Source organism: Dryas octopetala, chromosome 3 (genome assembly GCF_963921425.1).
Source record: "Dryas octopetala chromosome 3, drDryOcto1.1, whole genome shotgun sequence".
Classification (NCBI taxonomy): Eukaryota; Viridiplantae; Streptophyta; class Magnoliopsida; order Rosales; family Rosaceae; genus Dryas; species Dryas octopetala.
In genome coordinates this window covers 7,550,298-7,573,128 of record NC_141368.1, presented here as the reverse complement: position 1 = coordinate 7,573,128, position 22,831 = coordinate 7,550,298, and the positions used below count along the sequence as shown (strand labels likewise).

Genomic DNA, 22,831 nt, shown 5'->3' with positions numbered 1-22,831 from the left:
ATACTTCAAAAATCATCATTGTAAAAAATCTACTAAATCGAAAATTATGTAGTCATCTAATTCATATCAAATAAATAAACGATCAGTGTTTTCGATAAAAGTATAGCAATAGTTGTTGTTATAATTAAATGACTAAATGACTTCCGATTTTGGAGATTTTTTACAGGGATAATCTTTGAAGTAGGGCCTAAAAAATAGACGGTTCGAATTTTAAGATTACATTGTGCAGTGGGCCTAACAGGGTAGTTAGTTTTGTATTAACTTACTAACAAGTTAGTTTTAGAACATTCTTGATTATATATATATATTGATAACGGTTGAGGTATACCATATTTTAAAAATAATGATGTATGATTTGTAGGACTCACTTCATATGATAATTTGATGATCAAAATTGTGTATTTTTCAATTCTCTATACAAACATCATCATTGCAAAATATTCAACAAATCAAAAATCGTTTAACTATTTGTTTAGAGAGTCATCATTTTAAGTGTTTACCAAATTACTTTGTTTATCTATTTATTTAATCACAATTAGATGTCTATATAATTTTCGATTTATCTAATTTTTTGCAAGCGCAGTGTTAGGGATCCGAAATTTAGATCTCAAATAATGTTGTAGCATATAATTGATTCATATATGGCTCACTCTCAAGTTCATTTATTTTATAACAAGTAAATCACTGACACGTATAATAACACATCATTTGAAATTCAAATTTGAATCCCTAGCATTATTGAAAGTTTTAAATTTTTAATTAGCCATACATAGCCTTAGCTACTAGGCTCTTAATTCTTCCTGTTTCTGCTAGCTTATGTATATTATAAAGAAGTGATGGGGCTTTAATTGCTTCGCGCCTCAAAATGTTGAAGGTCTTCAAATTTCATATATTTTTTATGTACTTATATATTATGTTAGGATCAAGTAATATATATAAATAGTTGAAAATGATTAATTAGCTAATTAATTAATTAATTAGCTAATTAATTAATTAATTAGAAGAAGGGATGGAGCCAAAAGCTGCCGATGTAAAGCTTGACGTTGTAAGTTGTTGCAAGTCATGGGGGATAAGGTTTCCAACTTCCAAGTATATGAATTGCAGTATTGGGCTTTCAGGAGACTCTAGATCCACTCCCTGCATACTCTGCAATTTTCATTATTTTTCCTGCTAATATATAATTCATAATTGTATGCTACCTACATCTCCATGACTTTTTTTATATTTATTTGTGCATGAAATGATGAATGTCAGCTTGAACAAGACAAAGTCGATTTTTTAAGTTCTGCTATTAATTTTTGTTTTGGACTATTTACGAGCATGCTTGCTAGCTTCTGGTTGTGTGGCTAAAGATCTGCAACATACATTTTATTAATGTGAGGAGGATAGAGGCAAAGCAATGGGTCGATCGGATAAGCTTATCATATATATATATATATATATATGCATATGAATTAATAAATTGGGTGTTTACAAATATGGGCTTTGCTGAATTAAATTTGTCATTCTCTATACACATCTATACAAGTATATCTCTTCTTGTAAGTGAAGTTTGCACGTGTACTGTCACTATATGAGGGCAGACATAATATTTCGAAATAAGACTAGACGAGACTCTTCATATATATATATATAAATACATAGGTTAAATTAATTGGTCCAATACACAACAATCAATTTTGAGACTGATCGTCAAATGCTCACACAATTAAATACAAATCACAGGATAATTAACTACTATAATGCATGTTCCACACTCAAACTCCTATTATCCATTTCAAGGTCGCAATAATTGGAGCTTTTCACAATTGTTTATATAGTCTAGAGTTCGATCTTGACATAATGCATCACACATTCTGTGTATTTGAAGCTTTACAAAATAATATATAAAATCATGAGCCTTTCTCAATATATTTATAACACATAAAACCTACTTTATTGTAAAAGAATATCTTATAAGATGTAGTCTTACAAACTAATATATAAGGTCATGAGCCTCTTTCGATATATTCTGAAATCCTTAATTTCATAAAGAGCGTTCTAATATTAATTATTTGTAGGACTCAACCAAATACAAATGGAATTGGGTACTGTATCTTACACACGCTCAACAAGAAAAACAAAAAAGAGTAACAAAGACAAATAGTAGTTATACGTGTATACTTGTATTGCCACTTATGAATTGTGCAAATGGAGTTTCTGATGGAGTGAGCTAGCCGTTGGATTACTTGGTACCATGTAGAAAGAATTGAAGTCGGCTACCACATCTAAGATTAATGTTACCCAAAAAGAAAAACTAGCTAGGAGAGGAAATTCAATATAAGAAAACAAAAACAGATTGAAAATCGCCTTATAGGACAGAGTACATGCTCATAGAATAGGTGACACTGCGAGTGGTCTGAAAGCAACCTAATCAAAAACGATAAGGCCTGGCCTGGCCCTTTCATATGTCTTGTCATAGTTAGATTTTCAGCAAATATATAGAAGATAAAACATTTGGGTTCTGTAGTGTGCCTTGAACATCAGGTAAAGAAAACAATCATGCATACATATATCATGCATGCGAATGAATGAATGAATGATTTGAAGTTGTAAGATATGTATGCATAAAGACAGAAAAATATACTAGCGTTTGTAGAAAATATTAGGCTTGATGATCTATATATATGTTTGTGGATAAATCCACGTGGCCTTAACAACCAATTATGGATTGACACGTGGCTGGTCAGATCCAACTTCAAACTTTGACTTTTAACGATCAAAGGGGTCAAATTTGGACCTCAATGTCACCTTACCAGCTTGGCAACACTTTCATTGTCGGTTTGGATCGGCTCATCTCAACGGATCCCCTAAATTTGACCCGAGCCGATCTTAAGATCTTCTAAGAAACTGTGTGTTCATCTTTTCCTGGATATCCCAGTTCGGTTCGACTCAGCGCCTAGTGATCATCTTCTCAAGAAGATCCAGTGACCAACAGATCGTCGTCAGATGACGATTGTTACACTATGCGTTGGACCCATCTGAACTAGTTCATCCATGCCCAATCCGAATATGGATATATTTCATACCTACGTACGCAATATTTAAGATCGGCTCGGCTCGGACGTCACCTTCATTCTAGAAGATTGGAGCGAGGACGAACCGCCTTACTCGAATATCTCTGACAGAACTCTCTGACAGATGAGACATCCCAGCTCACAACCATGACTATTAGGGCATCCCACTTGATCTTCCATACTTGTATTGAATGCAACATTGAATGTAAAGGAGATGGGTAGCTGTGCATGCTACTATTCATGGCCGAACGCGTGGCTTCTTCTCAACCATTCACCCTCATGCAGGTAACTTAACCTTCACAACTTCTTTTGCCTATATAAACTGACTTATGTGCACAAAAAGACACACAGAACTTTTTACTCACAAAAAGCCTACCAAAATACACACAACCAGCTGAGAATAATCCAGAAGATCTTGCATTGTTCTTCCATATTCTCTCAAGTTCATCACTTGTTTTTCCTTGTTTTTACTCAAACACTCTCAAATACACTTCACTGACTTCATCATCGGAGCGTATTTGGCTGGTACCACACCAGTCCTTCTCCTTTGATTTTGTGTTCGTGCAGGAAGATCTCAAGTCGACATCCACCTTATCATCCAACAAAGCTTTCAATCAGCCAGATCATCTACTCTAAGTTGTTATATCTCTCTTACGGATTTTTGCATCAACAATATATAACAGATAGGTCAATCAGTATGTACCACAAAATGGAAGCAATAATATGTCTAATATATGTGGAGCTTTCTATGACTAAGCTAGGCCATGCCATATGGGTAATGGGTTGGCCTAAGCTGCTTTGCTTGGCAACACCAATATCATGGATATGTATATGCAATGTATCCTATTTCATATCATGAAGTGTGTGGTGACAGTGTGGTGTAGTGAGTCTAGTGACAATGCCTTTATTGAAGAGCTGCTGAGAGCTACCACAACATTAAAATTGACTTGATGCAAATTTGATTGATTCATACGAGTAGTAGGAAATAAAGCTTAATTTTGAATCTAGGATTCGGTCCCATCATGTACTTCTATTAGAGACAAATTTATGTGTCCCGACACATTTATAGCAAAACATACCCACAGCTAGTGGGTCTAGGCCCCCCAATGCCAACAAAAATTTTAATTATTGGCAATGTGAAAAAGGAAAAACAGCAATTAATTAATTACAGTGTTCTTTTTGTTTTTGCTTAGATTCGTTTGTGACAAATTCACACTTATAATTGATGCATGTGGGAAGGGGTTTTGGGGATTTTAGCTAGCTTTAATACCTCATCTTGTTTTGGTTAACCAAGTTAATTGCAAGCTGCTGCAGCAAGACGTTAGAGGTTGGTGTAGGCCTCACCAAAAAGCCCAAGGCCCAAAGCCCACCCGAAGCCCGCCCGGCCCATTAGGCCCGAAGCCCGATTTGGCCCAAAATTTGGGCCGGCCCGGCCCGACCCGAAAGTCTCTTGGGTTGGGCTTGGGCCATCCCCTTGAAGCCCATGGGCCGCCCGAAGCCCGGCCTGTTTAGGCCCGCCCAAAGCCCGACCCAAAGCCCAATTTGGGAATCATAACATATTTAATAGGTTTTTCGTTTGTTTACTCTAATAAATTATTAATATGCTTATTAAATTATTATATAATACTATAATGTTAGTAAATAGTAATAGTGTAAACTATGTAATACCATAAATAATAAAATAATAAACTTTTAAAATTATATATAACATTACAACTATAATAAAACATAAATGTATATGTGTATATACAACTATAATTAAAGTTATTAAACCACGATCGTCAATTCATTAATTCAACGATCTGAACCGTTCATTTTCTATTTTCATAGTCAAAGATCATCCTTACAAAAAATCGGCTAAATTGGAATTCATCTACCAACTCGATTATCATTAGAAAAACCACGACCGTTCATTAATTCGACCACTGTTACGCCACTTTTATATCTCCGATTAAGCTAATTTTTTGCAAAAAATCTATTTGAGTGGGGAACTAAAACTTGAACAGTTCGGATTGTTGAAAACACGATCGATATGTGAGCTTCTACATATAAATACACTTGAAGAATATAATTCTAATAACCGTCCCGTTGAAACCTTGTTGTTTCCATAATTATGAAGACCACAACGTGATTTCAAAAATCTGACCCGTTCATTTTCTATGTTCATAGTCAAAGATCATTCGTACAAAAAATCGGCTAAATCGAAATTCATCTACCCGTTTGATCATCATTAGAAAAACCACGATCATTCATTAATTAGATCACCATTATGTCACTTTTACATCTCCGATTGAGCTAATTTTTTGCACGAATTATCTTTGAGTGAGGAACTAAAATTTGAACGGTTTAGATCGTTGATAACACAATTGCATCGTTGGTTTATAAAAATATGTAATAAAATATATAATAAAACATATGTACTTTTATGTTTTATATAGTTGTAATGTTGTATATAATTTTAAAAGTTTATTATTTATGGTATTACACTATTACTAACATAATAGTATTATATAATAACTTAATAAACATATTAATAATTTATTGAAGTAAACAAACGAAAGAGCTATTAAATATGTTATGATTCACAAACTTGACAAATAAACTAGTCAGCTCAGTTAGTTGAGAGTTGAACCTTGTTATGTGAGGTCCCATGTTCAAATCACAACATAGCCAAAATTCTATATATTTTTTGAAGATATATATGTGTCTAAACAGGCTTTGGGCCCATTTTGGGCCGCCCGTTCGGGCCTAGCCCGGCCCGGCCTTCCAAGCCCGCAAGCCAAAGCCCGATGGGCTGGCCTTGGGCTTGTGTATTAAAGCCCAAGCCCGGCCCGGTCCGGCCCAAAAATCCTATTGGGCTTCTATAATTCAAGCCCGAGCCCGGTCCGAACCCGAAAAATTTGCCGGGCCGACCCATTGCCGACCCCTAGGTTGGTGTGACATAGAAAGGTATTACCACACCGAGTGTACGTATCTTAAATTGGAAACTTTAGTTAACCACTTTGGCATTGCCTCTTTGGGAGGGCCAATCCTTCCAACTACACTTTTATTAGATGGAATCTTCATTATTCTTTTTTTTTTTTTTTCAAACTTAATTTTGATTTGATGGTTCAATATGGAAATTTGTCTGGTTCTTCTATTTATGGTTACTCTTATAAATACTTATTTAGGTAGAAGAATAAAGTTGAGTTGAATTATTTAGCTAAAGCCTGAATTTTGACATGTCTTATATGTTTCTTGTTAGAGGACATTCTTTAAAATATGAGACTAAATTTGTGTTTAAAGTGAAGGCTATATTTGAAAGTTACAGTGGAAGGAATTTTAAAATTTTGTATATTAATTCATGCATGTATTTGGGGTTATGCACCATTATGTGGCGCAGTTGCACCATTATTCGTCACATTAATTCATCAATTGGGTAATTCTTAAGCATATCTCTTTCAAACATATATTTAGAGACATGAATTTTGGTGAGCGTCCTCTCATAGCCATTCATCAGAATCATTTCGGGCGCTTGAGGGTAAGGAATTCTCTTATGGGAGTGCCACTTTAAGGCACCCTTCTTTTAGGGGCAATTGAATTCATGCATCATTCTTTCGTAACATTCTTGTTGATGTGCTAGAGAGATAATTTAAAGTTTAGAGAGAGAAAAGTAACACTATATGGCAGTGTTAGGGTAACACTTAATTTTTTTTTTTTTTAAGAAAATGGATTGGAAAGGCTTTTAATATATGTTTTAATCTCTTGCAACGCAAGTGCAATTGTGCACTACAATTCTTAGGGCATGTGTAGTGTAGGGACAGCAGTAATTAATAATTGATAAGAGAAAAGAAAGAAAGAAAAAGTTGCGCGCATATTATGGATAAAAAATTTGGATTGGGTTGGGTTGGCTTGGCTTGGGCTACAGGGCTTGGGTGGACATGTGGGGGAATTGGGATTGACCCATCATCAGACGATTGACACAATCCATACAAGGACTTTCCAAAGCAAGCTTTTCTTTCTTCCTTTGCTGTGCACTGTGCACTGTAAGAGAGAGAGAGAGAGAGAGAGAGAGAGAGAGAGAGAGAGAGAGAGAGAGAGAGAGTCCCCACAACTGTCTGTCCGCGCAGCTGGACAAAACTGCCACCGCCAATAATGCTTGGGACCTTGTAAACCAGACAACCCTAGCCTTCTCTCTCTCTCTCTTCTGCTAAGTCTCACCAACTCTCTCTCAGAGTTTCAAATATAATCTAGCATATCTTCTCAATCAATTTTGAGAGTTTTTCCACCCTTCGTTTCTTACCACATCCCCTAATTAGTACTTCCCCATTTTCTTCACCACCATTTTTAACCCATCTTCACCTCTCTCTCTCTCTCTCTCACTCTCTCTCTCTCTCTCTCTGTGGCTGAAGAGGCCCATTTCAACGTACCTCTTGTCAAGTAGTATGCTCTCTCTCTCTCTCTCTCTCTCTCTCTACCTCTTTCTGATCTCAATGAGGAGTTAGTTCTTCAAAGCTAGCAACACAGCATTAAATATTGTTCTCTCTATTTAAGAGCATCTCACTCCACTATCCATCAGAAAAACAAAGGAATATATTTTAAGTTGCATATGGGGTCTCCCCTCATTCTGCTTCTTGGGGCTTACATTTATTGCAATTGTTCTCGTGTTAGCATCACAAAGGAATATTGGTAGCCAATATTGCTAGAGTGAGAGAAAGAGAGAAACCAATTTAAGGCACTGCTTGCTTCACCAACTACTGCTCAGGCCTCAGCGCTAATGGAGAGACTCCAAGGACCCATCAATCCCTGCAGTGTATGTTGTTCTTTTGCTCAATTTGTACTACCCTTTCTTTTTCTCTTTTTCATTTCTCAAATCCCTTTCATACCAAGAAATGGATTGCATTTACTTCTCTAAATGCTTTGCATTCAATGCATTGTGTTATTTTCCAGGAAATACTAACACCTGCTATACACTGAGTTTTCCTCTTTAACATTCTATTCTCTTTCCACTTTTTATTCCATCTTTCTTTGTTGAAAGGTGGAACTGAAACCACCCCACCCAATCCATGTCAGTTTTTTTATTTTTTTGTTTCTTGCTTTCTTTAATGAAAAGGGTAGGTGTGAAACCCAGTAAAGCTCTTACCTTTTTCTTTCTTTATTCACATTTTTTTATTTCTGGTGTTTATGGTTTTGCTGCAGTTCTTTGGTGAGCATTTGGATTTCCAGTGCTTGGAACAACAAGGATTCACCACCACCACAGAGAGCTTGAGATTTGAGGAGGAAGAAGAAGCACACTTCTCAACAACACCAAGCTTGGAAGACAGCAGAATGCCATTCCTTCAGATGTTGCAAAGCGTGGAGTCCTCCCCACCTTATTTTCCTTTGAAAGAGCCCAGCTTTCAGGCACTTTTGAGACTACAACACCTCAAGAAACCATGGGAAGGGAAAGCCTACAATATGCCTGAAATGGAGACCCAAATTCAGCCACTAGAGCTTGAGAGCTGTGTCACCCATGACATAGTTGATCACTTGCATTCACCTGTTAAATCTGAAGCCAAGGGCTTTCAGCACCCACATTCAATTTCTGGCCTTGAGGGTGTGAGCTCAGAGTGCAACCAAGAACAACCCAACTTGACACAAAACCGAGTTAAGCAGACCCAGCACACCAAATCTCCTCCGGTCACCAGAGAAAGAAGAAAGCGCAAGAGAACAAGGCCAACCAAGAACAAAGAAGAAGTGGAGAGCCAGCGCATGACCCACATTGCTGTTGAACGAAACCGTAGACGCCAAATGAATGACCATCTCAGCGTTCTCAGGTCCCTCATGCCCACTTCCTACATTCAAAGGGTAACCATCAATCTTTGGCTTCTTATCATTCAGTTAGGTTGGAGTGTCCTTATTCAGATGGGTTAATCTGTTTTTGTTTTCTTAAAAGGGTGACCAAGCGTCTATAGTGGGGGGTGCAATAGACTTTGTGAAAGAATTGGAGCAGCTACTTCAATCCCTTGAAGCCCAAAAGAGACTGAGGAAAGCTGACCAAGGGAGCATCAATGGTGACAACTCTTTGAGCTCCTCATCAACCTCCTCTTCAGCTGCCATGGCAATGCCATCCAATGGAATGTTTATGTCTCTGTCCCAATGCAGAATTGGGACTAGTACTACGTCTGAGGAAGCAGGCAACACCACCCAGCTTGGGGATGAAGCCACGGCACAGAACAAGTCTGAGGCTGCGGACATAGAGGTCACAGTGATCCAAACCCATGTGAACTTGAAGATCCAGTGCCAAAGGAGGCCTGGCCAGTTGATGAAAGCCATTGTTGCATTGGAAGATCTTAGGCTAACCGTTTTGCACCTCAACATTACCTCTTCACAAGACACTGTTCTTTACTCTTTCAATCTCAAGGTAATATTCTGTCTTATCTCTTTGTTTTTTCCTGGTCAACCATTCTGACTTGGACCTCAAGCAACCCTAGCTAGCAGCCTAGCTTGCAGGCTAGCATATTTGTCATTTATTAGTTTATTAATGCTCTTGCTTTTGGGAAGGGGTGTGTGTGCGTGGATGCAATATAATAGTAATATGGTGTGTCATTTAAACTTGGTAATGCAGATAGAGGAAGAATGTGAGTTAGGATCAGCAGATGAGATTGCTAGAGCAGTGCATCAAATATTCAGCTTCATCAACGGCAGCTGATTGGTTAATGAGTCAAGGAAAGGCACTCCAGAAAAGCAGCTAACTTCATTTCTTTTTGAGAGAGTAGGAAAATAGAAAGTGACCAAACCAAAGCCAAATGGAAAGAGAAATGTAAGGTGGTCTTTCACTCTTTTGGGGATGGGAGGTTGGGAGCAGAGAGAGAGAGAGAGAGAGCACCTCAGCTTTACATTGTGTGCGTCTCCTAGGATGTGAATTGTGAGCTGTGATGTACCCATTGAGGGTCTAGTGACAAAGCAGATGATGTTTACTGCTCCTTTTTCTTTTTCTTTTTCTTTTTTGTGAAAAAAGAGAGAAAAAAAAAATCCACGTTTATTTATTGGAATGTAAATTATTTTGTGTTGCTTTTTTTTTTTTTTTTTTTTTGAGGAAGTTGGGGTTATGGACCACCAAGCTAGCTTGGGCAAGTTAGGGCTCTTTTTTTGTTTTTTGGGATCAAAAGTTTGGGCTCATCTTGAATATCTGATTTTCATCATTACAGCTTGCAAAGATGCGAACACAAAATTTGTTTTGAGGAAGTTGGGGTTAGGGACCACCAAGCTTGGGCAAGTTAGGGCTCATTTTTTGTTTTTTGGGGTCAAAATTTGTGCTCATCTTGAATATCTGATTTTCATCATTACAGCTTGCAAAGATGCTTCTCTTTCCATATTTGACTTTTGGGGATGTCCATATTATAGACAACTATGAGTCTATGAGGTGTTTCATCATTGTATATGCTTTATGCATGTCCTTAAGCCTACACACTTTTTCCTGCCTCTTCGGGCCGCTTTGAGGTGTGTAGACTCAGTACAGTTTTTTTATCAGCCTCTGTGGATAATAATAATAATCTAATTTTCATCCAATTTCAAGATTGAATTAGCATTAGTGTTTTTAATGGGGAGTCCAATAATCCAATTAGTCCAAGCCCAGCTAACTCAATTTCTTTTTCTTTCTTCTTTTACTGTTCTTAGACCCAATAAAGTAATAAACCTAGCTAGGTTCTTGTGTTGGTTAAATAGCTTTGAGAATAGGACATGAGAGTGGCAGGCTACAGAACTTGAAATGTGAACCTAAATTGGCAGTATCTGCAGCTGAATTTGGCTCACTCCCATGTGCCCTCTGTAAGCTTGCGAAAGAAACATCTTACAGTTATTGCCAAAGAAGCTCATACACTGTTATTGCTAAAGATAAAAATATTGCTGCCAGAGGAAGTGGTACCACTACCACATGTATTACACCCGCTGCAATACAACAATTCCCCTACTTAATTAAACGTATATATGTCTGCAACCCAATACTTTCATTAGCTTAAAATTGCATGATAGCTACAAGTTTAAACTTGTACTAAACTACTAATGCATTTTGAATGTTGTTTGTGATCATATCTCTCTCTAAGCTAGATTACAATTAACCTGACTGTGACAGAGGCACAGCCTGCTTAATAATGGACTGATTAAAGCAAATGCAGCAGCCTATATCAGGAAGGATAAGCATGAGTACACCCTCTTCCACACAAATGAAAGGCTTAAAATATTGTAATTTGTAAAGACATGAAGGGATAGGGGGCAAAGGCAAAGTCAAATGCTGGTGGTGAGGCAAAGAAATCTGAAGTCCCACCAAAGTTGCCTGAAAAATTGTCATATATATGGATGAAGAAGACTGAAGAGGGAGAGAGAGAGAGAGAGAGCAGGCAAGTGTGCAAAGGTGGCTAGCAGTAGCACATATCCCCATGTGCAAGCTCCAGTAGTCCTAGTCATTTTTGGTCTTCGCAATATTTCTTCCTTTTTCCACAGCCTTTCTCTAAGGTCAGTCCCAATCTGCATCGATCATTTGGTTTGGGCTATAGGCTATAGCCTATATAGCTCCATGCATGTTTGTCTTTCTTCTGCCATCACCCCCATCCTCTTTTTTCTTTTGAAGTCAATGTCTAATCATTTCCTAAAATTCAGTTGGCATTCACTAAAACATGATTAACCAGCTAAAGAATAAGAAGTAAGAACTCTATCTCTCTAAGTAGAACTTTGGAGTGAGTAATAGTGGTATTTTAGTAACTTTTTCATTGTCTCTCTAATAGATCTCTATGTTTCTCTTGGTGTATGTTCCAAATTGTAATGTTTATCTTCTTCAAAAAAAAATATACATATATATATATATTAGGGATTTTGAGTAGAACAAGTTCCTTTAATCAATTGATTTCATTAGTAAAGATTGCAGGTTTATTAGTACTATATATTATATAGACACTGGCCAAAAGAATATAATATATATAGACGCCCCAGTTAAAATATGCTCCCTATACTTATCCCCATGTGTACAATCTATAAAGCACATATAAATATAACCATCAATTCCATGTTAAAGCATTTATCAATTCTATGTTGGAAAATTAGGCCAAGAAGTTGTGATTTTTACTGGGAATTAATTTATTTTAAAGCTGTTAAGTGTGTATGCAAATGACGGCTTTGGACATAATTAAGAAAATCACTAATCTTGAACCGGATTTATCGAAGTGGGTTATTGCTTAATGCAGCCTCGGGCAACTCTCTATCTTGAAAAATGCCTAAAAATAATGGACCCAAAAGGAACATTTGTCTGAAATATTGGAGTAAGTGATTGTTTTATTTGGGAAATCGAGTCTCTAGAGCAGCATTTATATTACCAATTCGAGAGTAGTTTTGCTCATCTTCTTTAATTTAGGTGTATGCTCACCTCTCATCTAAAATACTGTTATATGTTTAAAAAACTAACTATGAGTTAATCTATTGTATTTAATTATTTTTGATGTTATCATAATGAGAGAGAAAAATAATTTGACAACTTTTTTTTACTTTTACCCTTATTTTTTATTACTCAACTTTTTTTTATCATCCGTTAATTTCTCTTTTCTCTTTTATTTAATTATTTCTAATAATTTTTGCTCTTCTCCAGTACTCCTCTAGTACTCAAAAAACCACATCCGTTTTTTTGGATCTTTTCCTATATACACCTTTATCTTTTTTTTTAATTAATTAAAAAATAAAATATTCCAACAACACATGTGCAATTCGAACAAAAAACTCATTTGCAAAGTTTAATATAAAATGTTGGCCAAACAAAAATCTAAAACAACTTATTTGCATACATAGAAAATCCAATAAAAAAGTTACATGAGTTCAAAAAAAAAAAAAAATTATGTCGTTGCAACTATTATTCTCTCTTCAAATGATGCAACATCTTGGATTGGCCTAAAAATTTGTTTAATCTGAAAAGGTCATGTATGAGACAAGAGAGAAGAATTCTTAGGCAAAAAAAAAAAAAAAATGTGTTGTTGGAATATTTTTTTAATTAATTAAAAAAGTAAATAAAAGGTGTATACAAGAGAAGACCCAAAAAAAAAAAAAGATGTGGTTTTTTTGGTACTGGAGGCATACTGAAGAAGAGCAAAAAAAAAAGCAAAAATTATTAAATGAATGTGGTTTTTTGGATACTAGAGGCGTACTGGAGAAGAGCAAAAAAACAAAAGAAGCAAACATTATAGAAATAATTAAATAAATGAGAAATGAGAAATTAATAGGTAATAAAAAAGTAGAAAAAAGTTGAGTAATAAAAAATAAGGATAAAAGTAAAAAAAAGTTGTCAAATTATTTTTCTATCTCATCATTATAATATCATAAATAATTAAATATAATAAATTAACTTATGATTAATTTTTAAACACATGACATCATTTTAGATAGAAAATGAGCATATACCTGAGTTAAAATAGGTGAGCAAAACTACTCTCTTACAAATCTCGCATTTCCAGACTTAGCATTAGCATTAGCATTACTACATTAGTATTTTTTATTTTATTTTTTTTTGGCCACTGCATTACTACATTTAGCCCTGCCAGATTGTTTGATACCAGACTTTTAATTTAGACCTTTCAATTTTGTTTTAATCCGAGTGAAGGAGGAGGCGTGGGTGGGGTGGACAATGGGTTTTCCTTTTTTTGTATTTTCTATTTTTTTATTATTTTAAGGGAAAAAAGAAAATTTGTTAAGTGGCAAGATCTCGACCATGAAAGAAAATTAAGGGTTTGGATTAAAAGTCAGGTTACCAGTTTGGTACCAAAAAGACTGGTAGAGGATCCAGGTTCTTAGCAGAGAGAGAGAGAGAGGAGATTAGCTTAAATTTAAGCGTATTGGTATTATTTAATGACTTTTCCTTCCTTGTAAATGGCAGAGCAAATTGAGAGTCTCAATGTGGTTGGTATACCAAAGTAAACGCCGTCAGCTGTTTAGGTAGGGGCTTCAGGGCTTGCACTGCCAAGGGTTTTGATCATTTCATCAATTTGGTAAAGAGTTCCATAATTTCCATTGTATTCATTTTTTTTTTTTTTGGTTCTTTTCCAACACATCACCCCAGCTTTACCTGGCAGATGACATGTCTATGCGACTACGTTCACCATGCTTGATGGGACAATGCATTTCATTTCAATATTTATTCCCCTTAATTTTCAGTATATACAAATGACTTTGCTGTTAGGATGTTTTAGTGTGCTTATTACCATAAATTAGTTGATGTGTTTAAATTTCGTTTGATGCTCGACAATTTAACATATTATATTATTAAATTGTCAAATTGTCAAATAATTATATGAATAAAATAATTTTCTCTCCATTTCACAATATGGACCAACAGAACAAAGATAACAAATTACAATCTTTTCATAAAAATGAACAAGTACCTCAACGTACTAGTAACTCAAGAGATCGAGAATCTTGAAATTTGGCCTTCCTTGGGGTAGTTAATATATTGCGTGTTGTGGTGGCGACTTTCTATTGCATGCATACACATGCAAAGAAAGAGAGTCCAAAGATGTTTCATTTGTTGATCTTTGTTCTTCATTCAAAGACAAACTTCCTACTACCTACTAATACTACAAACATCTTCATGTTCCAAAGAAGAAATATGGGGTTGTGATTTGTGATTCAGGTACTGCTACTATTACTACTTAGTACTACTACACTCTACTAACTACAGCCAAAGAGCCCTCACAGGCTCACACACTTCAAATTCCAAAGAGAACCTCTCTGTCTCTCAAATGATTAATATCTGACTGCATGCTTAGGCTCTTAAAACTGTCCACCATGGAATATATGCAAAAAAAGGGCCCTAATCCCAAATTATAAAGACCCAACAATCTATTTCTTTTTTTCTTTTCCTCCTAAACACACCAAACCAAACAAACCATCTCACTTTCTCTGTGTTTGTGTTGAGTCTGAACTCTGAACATGGGTAACCGGGTTGTTTTGTCCATATAAGGCTAACATGTATGAGTATGATGTAACTTTATCAATTGTTAATATATATTATTAATAGTATGATATATTTTGCTTAGTGGGTCTGATCTCTGGTCTCTGGTGGTGGGTTGGGTTGGGAGAGAGGGTTTGGTCTGGGGGTCAGTCAGAGAACTCAGAAAAGGGTAAGAGATTCTTCATTGTATAGTAGGGCATCCAAATCTTAACAGAGTCCCAGCCTAGCACAAATCTCCTCGGAGACTCTGTGCTTTTGGAAACCCCACATTTTTGTGGGTCCACCCACCCACCCCCTCAGAATTTCAAGATATGCCTTTTAACCAAAGCAAGCAAAGGCTCCCATCACCGTACATCTATCAATCAGATCACATACAACAGAAAAATCAGAACCCAGTTTCTTCATGATTTCATTATACCACCCACACGCTTTGACCAATGGTCACTCTCATTATTCATAAATCAGATTCTCAACTCCTCCACACCCAATGACCCAAATTGCACAAACATGCAGCTTTTTAACATTTGCCCTTTGCTTTTTTTGAAGTCAACAAAACAAATAATCAAAAGGGGTCAATGTGAATTTCATGAGGGGTTTATTCAGTCAACCACGCTTTCATAATCCTGCTCCTGCAGACACACACACATACAAGCGCACACTTATGTTATATGATTGCACGACTGCACGATAAAGCCTTTTTTTTTTTTGGTTACAAAGGGAGGAGGCCAAGGAAAGAGGCCTAGAGGGGGGAGGGGGGGATCGAAACCCGGTGAGGTGGGGGCAGCACAACTGCTTGGCCAACTGGCCTACCCCAAGCCTTTGATCATCTGCAGAAAGGCCTCTAAAGAATTCTAATCTATATATTGTTCCGAGACCATTGCTGTTTGTTGGGGGTGTTAGCTTTCGGCTTCTCAGTACATGTACCTAGCTAGCCATGGCCCATTTGGTCACACACTCACACCATGAAACAAGGCCTTTTATAAGCTATAATTGTAGTTGCTGTGCTTATGTTAATGTGTGGAAGTAGGGGAGAGTGGGGTCAGGGGAATCATGGGACTCATCTCATCTCATGAATCATTGTATAGGGTGATGCATGGGTTCTGTGGTACGTGTAAAAGTGTGAAAAAGTGTGAAATGCCACTTTGAGTCATTTTACCAAACATGGGGTGAACCAATGCATGGAAGCCGTAGTGTGGTTTGATTCGTTTGAATGAAGTTGGGTAAGAATGAAGTTGGGTACATGACCAAAAAAAGAATGAAGTTGGGTAAGAAGACAAATTAGTTCATAGTGTGGGGACTTGGGCACGTATCACTTTGCAAGTGTTAACACCTCTCTCATGCGTCTGGGACTGTTACATGGGGTTTGTTTTGGTTTTCGATCCAAGAGCTAGTTGAGCAGCTGAGTAAGAAAAAAAGGCTTTTTCCCTATATGCTATATGCTTGTCCATCCCCTTTTTCTAAACCAGCACCAAATTATTCACCTCGAAATCATCCCCCTCAATTATTTTCACTTTCTATCTCAATTGGGATTTTACTTTTTTACCTTTTCACCGTATTATGAAAAAGGCATAGACATATTATATAGTATTATTAAGATGTTCAGCCAACAAAGTAAATAGTACGTAAGAGTCCAACGAACTAGTTATAGTGGTAATTTTATTCTCAATCTTAAAACAGATCCCAAGTTTTACTCTCCTCTCCCCATATTCCCATATCCGAAAAAAAAAAAAAAAAAAAAAGTCCAACGTCTCCTGCCCCTGTGGCCTGTGTACCTACATTAGTTACAGAACTTGGGCTATGCTAAACACACTAGCAGTTAATAGAATTGGGCCTGGCCCATTATTCTGTCAAGGTAGCCCGCCCATAATGGAGTGCTGACCCCGGGCCTTAAGGCAACTTGGGCCAGGAAGCCTGTCCAATTCTCCATCTCATTTATATGACAACAAAAGACGTGTTTACAGCCTAAATATACAGCGAAGTTCTAATATGAACCCAACACATGGGTGTGTTTCAATGTGAGAGAACTGAAAAGAAAGTGTGTTTAAATGTATATATTTTTTAACTTGTTCATTGACTACCCGCTAGTTTAACAAGAATTACAACTATGGATACTTGCAAATTTTGTATCCAACAAATCACCAACCTTTTTTTTACTAACAACCCTTATTGCAGTTATGCCCTGTAGGTACATGCATTGCAGGTGCTGAAATGAAATTTAATAACTAATTATAGCCCTTGAACTTTATTTTTGGACATCCCAAAATAGTAAGGAAAAAATCAAAAGGGGATAGAGAGTGAAATTATCAGATGAAAATCTTCATACAAAATGAATATTGGGTGGCCCTGAACATCCTATCACATATGCACAGGAAGATATTCCACTCTGTTATAAACTCATAACTTTTCCCACAGAAAGCAAAGCATGATGGAGATGTCTGAGATATTTTCGCTGATATATATTTTCACTCAGCTCTGCCCCACCAGTCTTTCTCCTCTGAGTTTACAGGCAGGGGAGGTAAGTAATTTTTCTTTTTATTAGTAAAGATAATGCAATGAAGGCTTTTAGTTTTTGGTCACAACAGAGGTCCAACCTGGAGCCTCCTGCCTCCTATCCAAAACCAAACACCACAAAATGCCTATCCTGCAGCCATGTCACCACACTATCCAAATGAAGAGGAATGAGTGGTTCTCCATCTCCAAACTTTGAGAGAACACCATCTCCCACAGTCCATTGCAAACAAACAAACCCTCCAAATTAACAAAACCCAGAATTTTAAGTGGCCTCTCAGAATCTCTCATAGGACTTAAAACAACCTGTTGAGGATTCAGTGTTGCCATGGCCTCCTCCTCCCCCACACTTACCATCTCTTCCTCATCCACCATTGTTGACACCAAGGCTCCTCGCCACTCCGCCGCGCCATCACCACAATGTGTCACCCTCCCTACGCTTCCTCCGCCCCCGGTGCAGTCCCAGAACCGCCCAGGGAAGACCACTGCCTACTGTGAGCCATTCATGCATATATCAAACACTTTCCACTCTCTCATTATTGTTAACAAACTACTTAGTATTTGTGTATAGTTAGAAAAAAAAAAATGATGTAATTTTATATTGATGTTTTTGCTTTCAGGCCGCAAGATTGCACGCAATGTCATAGCCATGGCCACTGGGGAAGCACCTGCAGAAGTGGCAACAACTGAGCTGCCAGAGATTGTCAAGACAGTTCAAGGAGCTGTGAGCCTTAATTTCAATTCTTTTTAGTACTCGGTACATCTCTGTTTTTGTATGAACAACTTGATCAACAAGTTATGTGACAAGAATGATTTGTGTTTTCTGTTTAGTGGGAAAAAGTTGAAGATAAGTATGCAGTGTCTTCACTTGCAGTAGCTGGTGCTGTTGCACTCTGGGGCTCCACTGGGATGATCTCAGTGAGTTTCTCCTTATGCACATTATGTATTAGCTTATCATGGTTCCAAATAAAAACTTCAAAATTGTGTTCTTATATTCATATATGTGAGTAACTTCTGACTTGATTATTGAATTACTGACTGGTTAATTTCTGCATGATGGGTATGTTTGTAACAGGCAATTGATAGGCTTCCTGTGATCCCTGGCGTTCTTGAGCTTGTAGGCATTGGCTACACTGGGGTAAGTTGGATTTTTTTGGCTTTTGTTTTCTTTTAGAAACAATTCAGTTAACATTTCTTAACCTAAACACCTATCTTTCTTATCTATCTTTGCAGTGGTTTGCATACAAGAACCTGGTTTTCAAACCAGACAGGTGAGTGTCAATTTGCTACATTGATTGGAGTATAATAAATAAATAGTTTCAATTTACTTAATTGGTCTTTAATTTCCAAAAGATTTTCCATAGTAACATATTTGTCATGGCACATGGTCTATGAAATTTCAGGGAAGCTTTGGTACAGAAGATTAAAGACACATATAAAGATATAATCGGGAGCAGCTAGAACAAACCATAATTAAAGCTGCTGAGATGAGTTGAACCATCCAGCATTGTTCATGAACATTTGAACATCCCTCAATTTGTTTGCATAAGCTTCTCTAACCAGGGTGAATCATTGTCATGTACTTTGTCTGTGAAATACATGTAACTAGTACTATATTTTGTTTCCCTTTTAGCACCTTGTAATTCATATCATTATGTTTCTAATCTGTTACTTTAGAAGGGAAAGATAAGAGTAAATTAAGTAGAATAAAAATCTGCATATTATGTGCAGTACTGAGACAATGTTACTTGATCTTTTCTCTCATTTTGCATATAATTTTCTGGTTAATGATAGCAAACATTTGCAAAAAAAGAATTCACAAATAGGCGCGCTGATAGGGAATACGAATCTTTTATTAGGCTTGAGTGTCTTTGTTATTGATGGGAGGACAGGCTAGCTAGGATACACACACTTTTAAGTGTAAAAAGCATGCCTATCTACTTAAAGAACTCCATAACCCAAAAATTGCAGACAAAACATTCATATCTGATGCCACTAAATCCAGCAGCAGTTGCCAATGCCATGAACTCTTGCTGGCTCCTCTCCTTCCCTCCAGGGTTTTGAGTCATCATAAGCACATCAATTTGGAAGGTGCTCTTCGCAGCAGCGCTAGTCTCTGGCTTAACTGGAAGAAGAGCCTCCACAACGATTACTTTTCCGTTGTCTGGAATTGCATTGTAACAATTTTTCAAGAGCTTTAAGCAGTGCTCATCGCTCCAATCATGAAGTATCCACTACAAATGGTTCCAAAAACAAGCATCATTTGAGTGCATATTCTTTGGGAAATCTTCTAAATGGAAAAGCTTCACATAGTGACCATTTTTCTATCTACATCTCAAACTAAAAAGGAAAAAAATTAAATTAAATGATTGAGAAATTCAAAAATCACCTTCATGAAAATTGCATCCCCACTTGGCACACTCGCAAACATGTCTCCTCCTACATGTTCCACACCTGCAAAACACATTAACTACCATTTTATATACTCTGCATAGCTTTTTAGGCACCAAAATAAAATGAAGAATCCAACAATATCAATTATAAACCATAATACACTTGATCAAATTCAAAAATTTAAACTGGTGGGAAGCAATGATGCTTTGACAGTATAAAATGGTAACATAATATTTAAATTAAAGTCATACCAGGAGAAGAAGGGGCATGCTTTATGACATGAGGCAAGTCAAAATTGATACCCTTAATATGAGGATATCTAGAAGTGATTAGATTGAGAGTCACTCCCAGACCACCACCAACATCGACAAGTTGCCTGATGTGCTCAAAACCCTTGTAGAGATCAAGAATCTTCTTGACAACTATGGTAGTGTGGTTGATCATTGCTGTGTTGAAAACTTGATTAAACCTGGGGTCCAAGCCTGGATACTCAAAGGCGTGCGTGCCATGGACCCTATTAAATGGAATTCCTCCTTCCAGAACTGCATCTTTCAGTTGGGTCCTATGAATTAATGTGTACCACATTAGAGTTAGATTAAATAAATTATTATCCATGTTTTGTTACCAAAAAATTATTCCATGTTTGGTTTTTATCTTAGAAAAAACAAAAATTGGTTGTGAGATGACATGATGAAATGACATATTTGGTTGTGAGTTATGAGACGTGTGATAAAATGGGACTTGGTGGTTGGCCTAAAATGGGCTTGTCATGCTATCCCAATGAACATTCAAATTGCTCAACCATAGCTAGCATAGGAGGAAAAAAATGGATTCATATCCTCTGTTTGTTTTTACTTGACTTTTAAGAATATTTGTGTATTTATTATACAAGAGTAGGAAGCAAATGATAAAATGAATTTATAATACTTTGTGAGTGTAATGAAATTATATATATCATTGAATTTATATTAAACGGAGAATTAAAACAAGTAAAAACAAGACAAGCAAATAATCCAAATCCGGAAAACATTAGCATAGGGTGTGTTTGTGATTTTTGTGGTGGCTAAGTACTTGAATTAGGTTTTTATTCGTCTAAATGGACCCCTAACTTACTTCATTTGCTAACTTCAACAAAAAAAGAAATTCCCTAAACTTTCTCTTTTGTTTTTTAGTATTCACATGTAATGCAGAAAAATATTTGTTTTGAACATTTGAGTAAAAGCCCAAATCTTAGAAATATTAGAAATAAAAGAGAGAAAAACATACCAGCTGTCTAAGAACACCTTATCTTGAAGCAATGCCATCAAGGGGACCAAAGAACCACCATCTCTATTGGTGACAAAGTACTTGGACACTGGGGCAAGGCTGTAGAGCCTCTGAAAAGACCCATGATCATCAGCAACCACAGAGCAATTGAGCACTGAGTGGCTGCTCAGGAGCCTCAGGATCCTATCCAACATCATGGGTGCCTCTGGGTTCTTGGTGCCTATCTGGGCTGCAATCTCGGGTGGGGAGAGCCCATGACCCGAACCCGCTTTGGCTATGATGTCAAAAACCCCAAGCTCAATTGCTGATTGCATGGACATGGACAGCACAGAAGAACTCAACAGCTGCGTGGCATAGCAGAAGTTTTCTTCTTCTTCTTCTGATTGTTCAATTCTTGGATGGTTTAGTTCTTTTTCTACTGAAGAGGCCATTGGAGCTGTCTATGTTTCACACTCTGAAACTTGTTCTGTGAATCTGTTGATTTATAGAGAAAAATTACGAAAAAGAAAAAGGGAGTTAATAAAGTGCCACTAATTTCGCGTGCTTCAGAATTCAATATTTATAATATCATCAGTGGTAGGTAGTGAATTGATCAATAAAGTGATGAAACAAAGTGGCATAGGCAAGGACGTACTCCATAGAATGATTGAAGTTATGTTTCACGTGCTATATACACAGAGCAAAGCTTTTTTCTCTTTTATTTTGGAAGGGGAATATGGCATGCCATGCATTAATCATAATGTGTATTATTGAGTCATGATCACTTTTTTCACCTCCTAGTTATATATAGGAAGGCTCTATTGTAAGGTCTTACAAATAATTTAATAAAATTATCTGTAAGATACTTTGTGGGGCCCACTTATATATTTTGAGGGCTGTTATTTGCACACTATTTTTTTTTTTTTTGCACACCCTTTTGTAAAAAACAAAATTCAAAAATCAAAGGAAAATACACACTCACCCCTCACCCAACACACCCCTTACTCTCAGACAAAAAAAAAAAAAAAAAAAACACACCCTCAAAAAAAAATAACACACCCGACCTCTTCCCTCCCCTCCACCAAGCCCCAGCCCCGTCGCACCCTCCCTCCAGCCCCGACCCAGCCCACCTCCTTCCCCTCCACCCAGCCCGACCTCCTCCCTCCCCTCCACCAAGCCTCGGCCCCGTCACACCCTCCCTCCAGCCCCGACCCAGCCCACCTCCTTCCCCTCCACCCAGCCCGACCTCCTCCCTCCCCTCCACCCAACCTCGTCGCACCCTCTCTCTAGCCTCGACCCACCCGGCCCACCTCCCTCTAGGTTTGGCGGATATATGCTGAATGGTTTATGGGTGTTTGGCAGGTGGCTGTCGAATGGTTTTTGGGTGTTCGGCGGGTGGCTGTCGAATGGTTTGTGGGTGTTCGGCGGGTGGCTGTCGAATGGTTTGTGGGTGTTCGGTGGGTGGCTACCGAAGGAAACTCAAATTTTCGGCAAACCAGTGTCGAACGAAAGAGAAAGCAGAGAGAGAAAGGGAGGGAGGGAGGAGAGAAGAGGAGGAGGTTGGGGGTGAGGTCGGATGCTGCTTTTGGTGGTCGGGTGAGGGAGGGAGGGGGCTGGGTGGGTGGGTCGGGGCTAGAGGAAGGGTGCGACGGGGCTGGGGCTTGGTGGAGGGAGGGCTGCGTGG

The 22,831-nt window shown here is 37.5% G+C and overlaps 3 protein-coding genes and 1 long non-coding RNA gene across 4 annotated transcripts; 3 read left to right on the top strand and 1 right to left on the bottom strand.

Annotated features, from left to right (window-relative positions):
* Positions 1 to 7,125: 7,125 nt before the first annotated feature.
* LOC147290349 (basic helix-loop-helix (bHLH) DNA-binding superfamily protein) lies at positions 7,126 to 10,087 on the top strand. Its single transcript, XM_086237553.1, has 4 exons — positions 7,126 to 7,848; positions 8,235 to 8,882; positions 8,971 to 9,438; positions 9,643 to 10,087. Exons 1-4 carry the CDS (start codon positions 7,813 to 7,815, stop codon positions 9,724 to 9,726), a joined length of 1,236 nt encoding a protein of 411 aa, XP_086093679.1. The 5' UTR covers positions 7,126 to 7,812; the 3' UTR covers positions 9,727 to 10,087.
* Positions 10,088 to 11,253: 1,166 nt separating this feature from the next.
* Positions 11,254 to 14,183, top strand: LOC147290348 (uncharacterized). The gene is made up of 2 exons (XR_015121311.1): positions 11,254 to 11,528; positions 13,927 to 14,183. It is a non-coding gene; the product is annotated as an uncharacterized LOC147290348 (long non-coding RNA).
* Positions 14,184 to 17,648: 3,465 nt separating this feature from the next.
* PSI-P (photosystem I P subunit) lies at positions 17,649 to 19,272 on the top strand. Its single transcript, XM_086238715.1, has 6 exons — positions 17,649 to 18,002; positions 18,129 to 18,232; positions 18,340 to 18,426; positions 18,584 to 18,646; positions 18,742 to 18,779; positions 18,912 to 19,272. Exons 1-6 carry the CDS (start codon positions 17,837 to 17,839, stop codon positions 18,967 to 18,969), a joined length of 516 nt encoding a protein of 171 aa, XP_086094841.1. The 5' UTR covers positions 17,649 to 17,836; the 3' UTR covers positions 18,970 to 19,272.
* A 71-nt stretch (positions 19,273 to 19,343) lies between these two features.
* LOC147290346 (cathecol O-methyltransferase 1-like) lies at positions 19,344 to 21,716 on the bottom strand. Its single transcript, XM_086238714.1, has 4 exons — positions 21,169 to 21,716; positions 20,154 to 20,464; positions 19,898 to 19,962; positions 19,344 to 19,742 (listed from the first exon to the last, which is right to left on the bottom strand). Exons 1-4 carry the CDS (start codon positions 21,597 to 21,599, stop codon positions 19,446 to 19,448), a joined length of 1,104 nt encoding a protein of 367 aa, XP_086094840.1. The 5' UTR covers positions 21,600 to 21,716; the 3' UTR covers positions 19,344 to 19,445.
* Positions 21,717 to 22,831: the final 1,115 nt, after the last annotated feature.

Coding starts and splice junctions, on each gene's coding strand:
- LOC147290346 (XM_086238714.1), bottom strand. CDS start 21,599: ATGGCCTCTTCAGTAGAAAAAGAACTAAACCATCCAAGAATTGAACAA. Junction 20,465..21,168: donor AAGGTGTTCTTAGACAGCTG/GTATGTTTTTCT, acceptor ATTAATTCATAG/GACCCAACTGAAAGATGCAG. Junction 19,743..19,897: donor GGGATGCAATTTTCATGAAG/GTGATTTTTGAA, acceptor AACCATTTGTAG/TGGATACTTCATGATTGGAG.
- PSI-P (XM_086238715.1), top strand. CDS start 17,837: ATGGCCTCCTCCTCCCCCACACTTACCATCTCTTCCTCATCCACCATT. Junction 18,003..18,128: donor AGGGAAGACCACTGCCTACT/GTGAGCCATTCA, acceptor TTTTGCTTTCAG/GCCGCAAGATTGCACGCAAT. Junction 18,647..18,741: donor TAGGCATTGGCTACACTGGG/GTAAGTTGGATT, acceptor CTATCTTTGCAG/TGGTTTGCATACAAGAACCT.
- LOC147290349 (XM_086237553.1), top strand. CDS start 7,813: ATGGAGAGACTCCAAGGACCCATCAATCCCTGCAGT. Junction 7,849..8,234: donor GACCCATCAATCCCTGCAGT/GTATGTTGTTCT, acceptor GTTTTGCTGCAG/TTCTTTGGTGAGCATTTGGA. Junction 8,883..8,970: donor CCACTTCCTACATTCAAAGG/GTAACCATCAAT, acceptor TTTTCTTAAAAG/GGTGACCAAGCGTCTATAGT.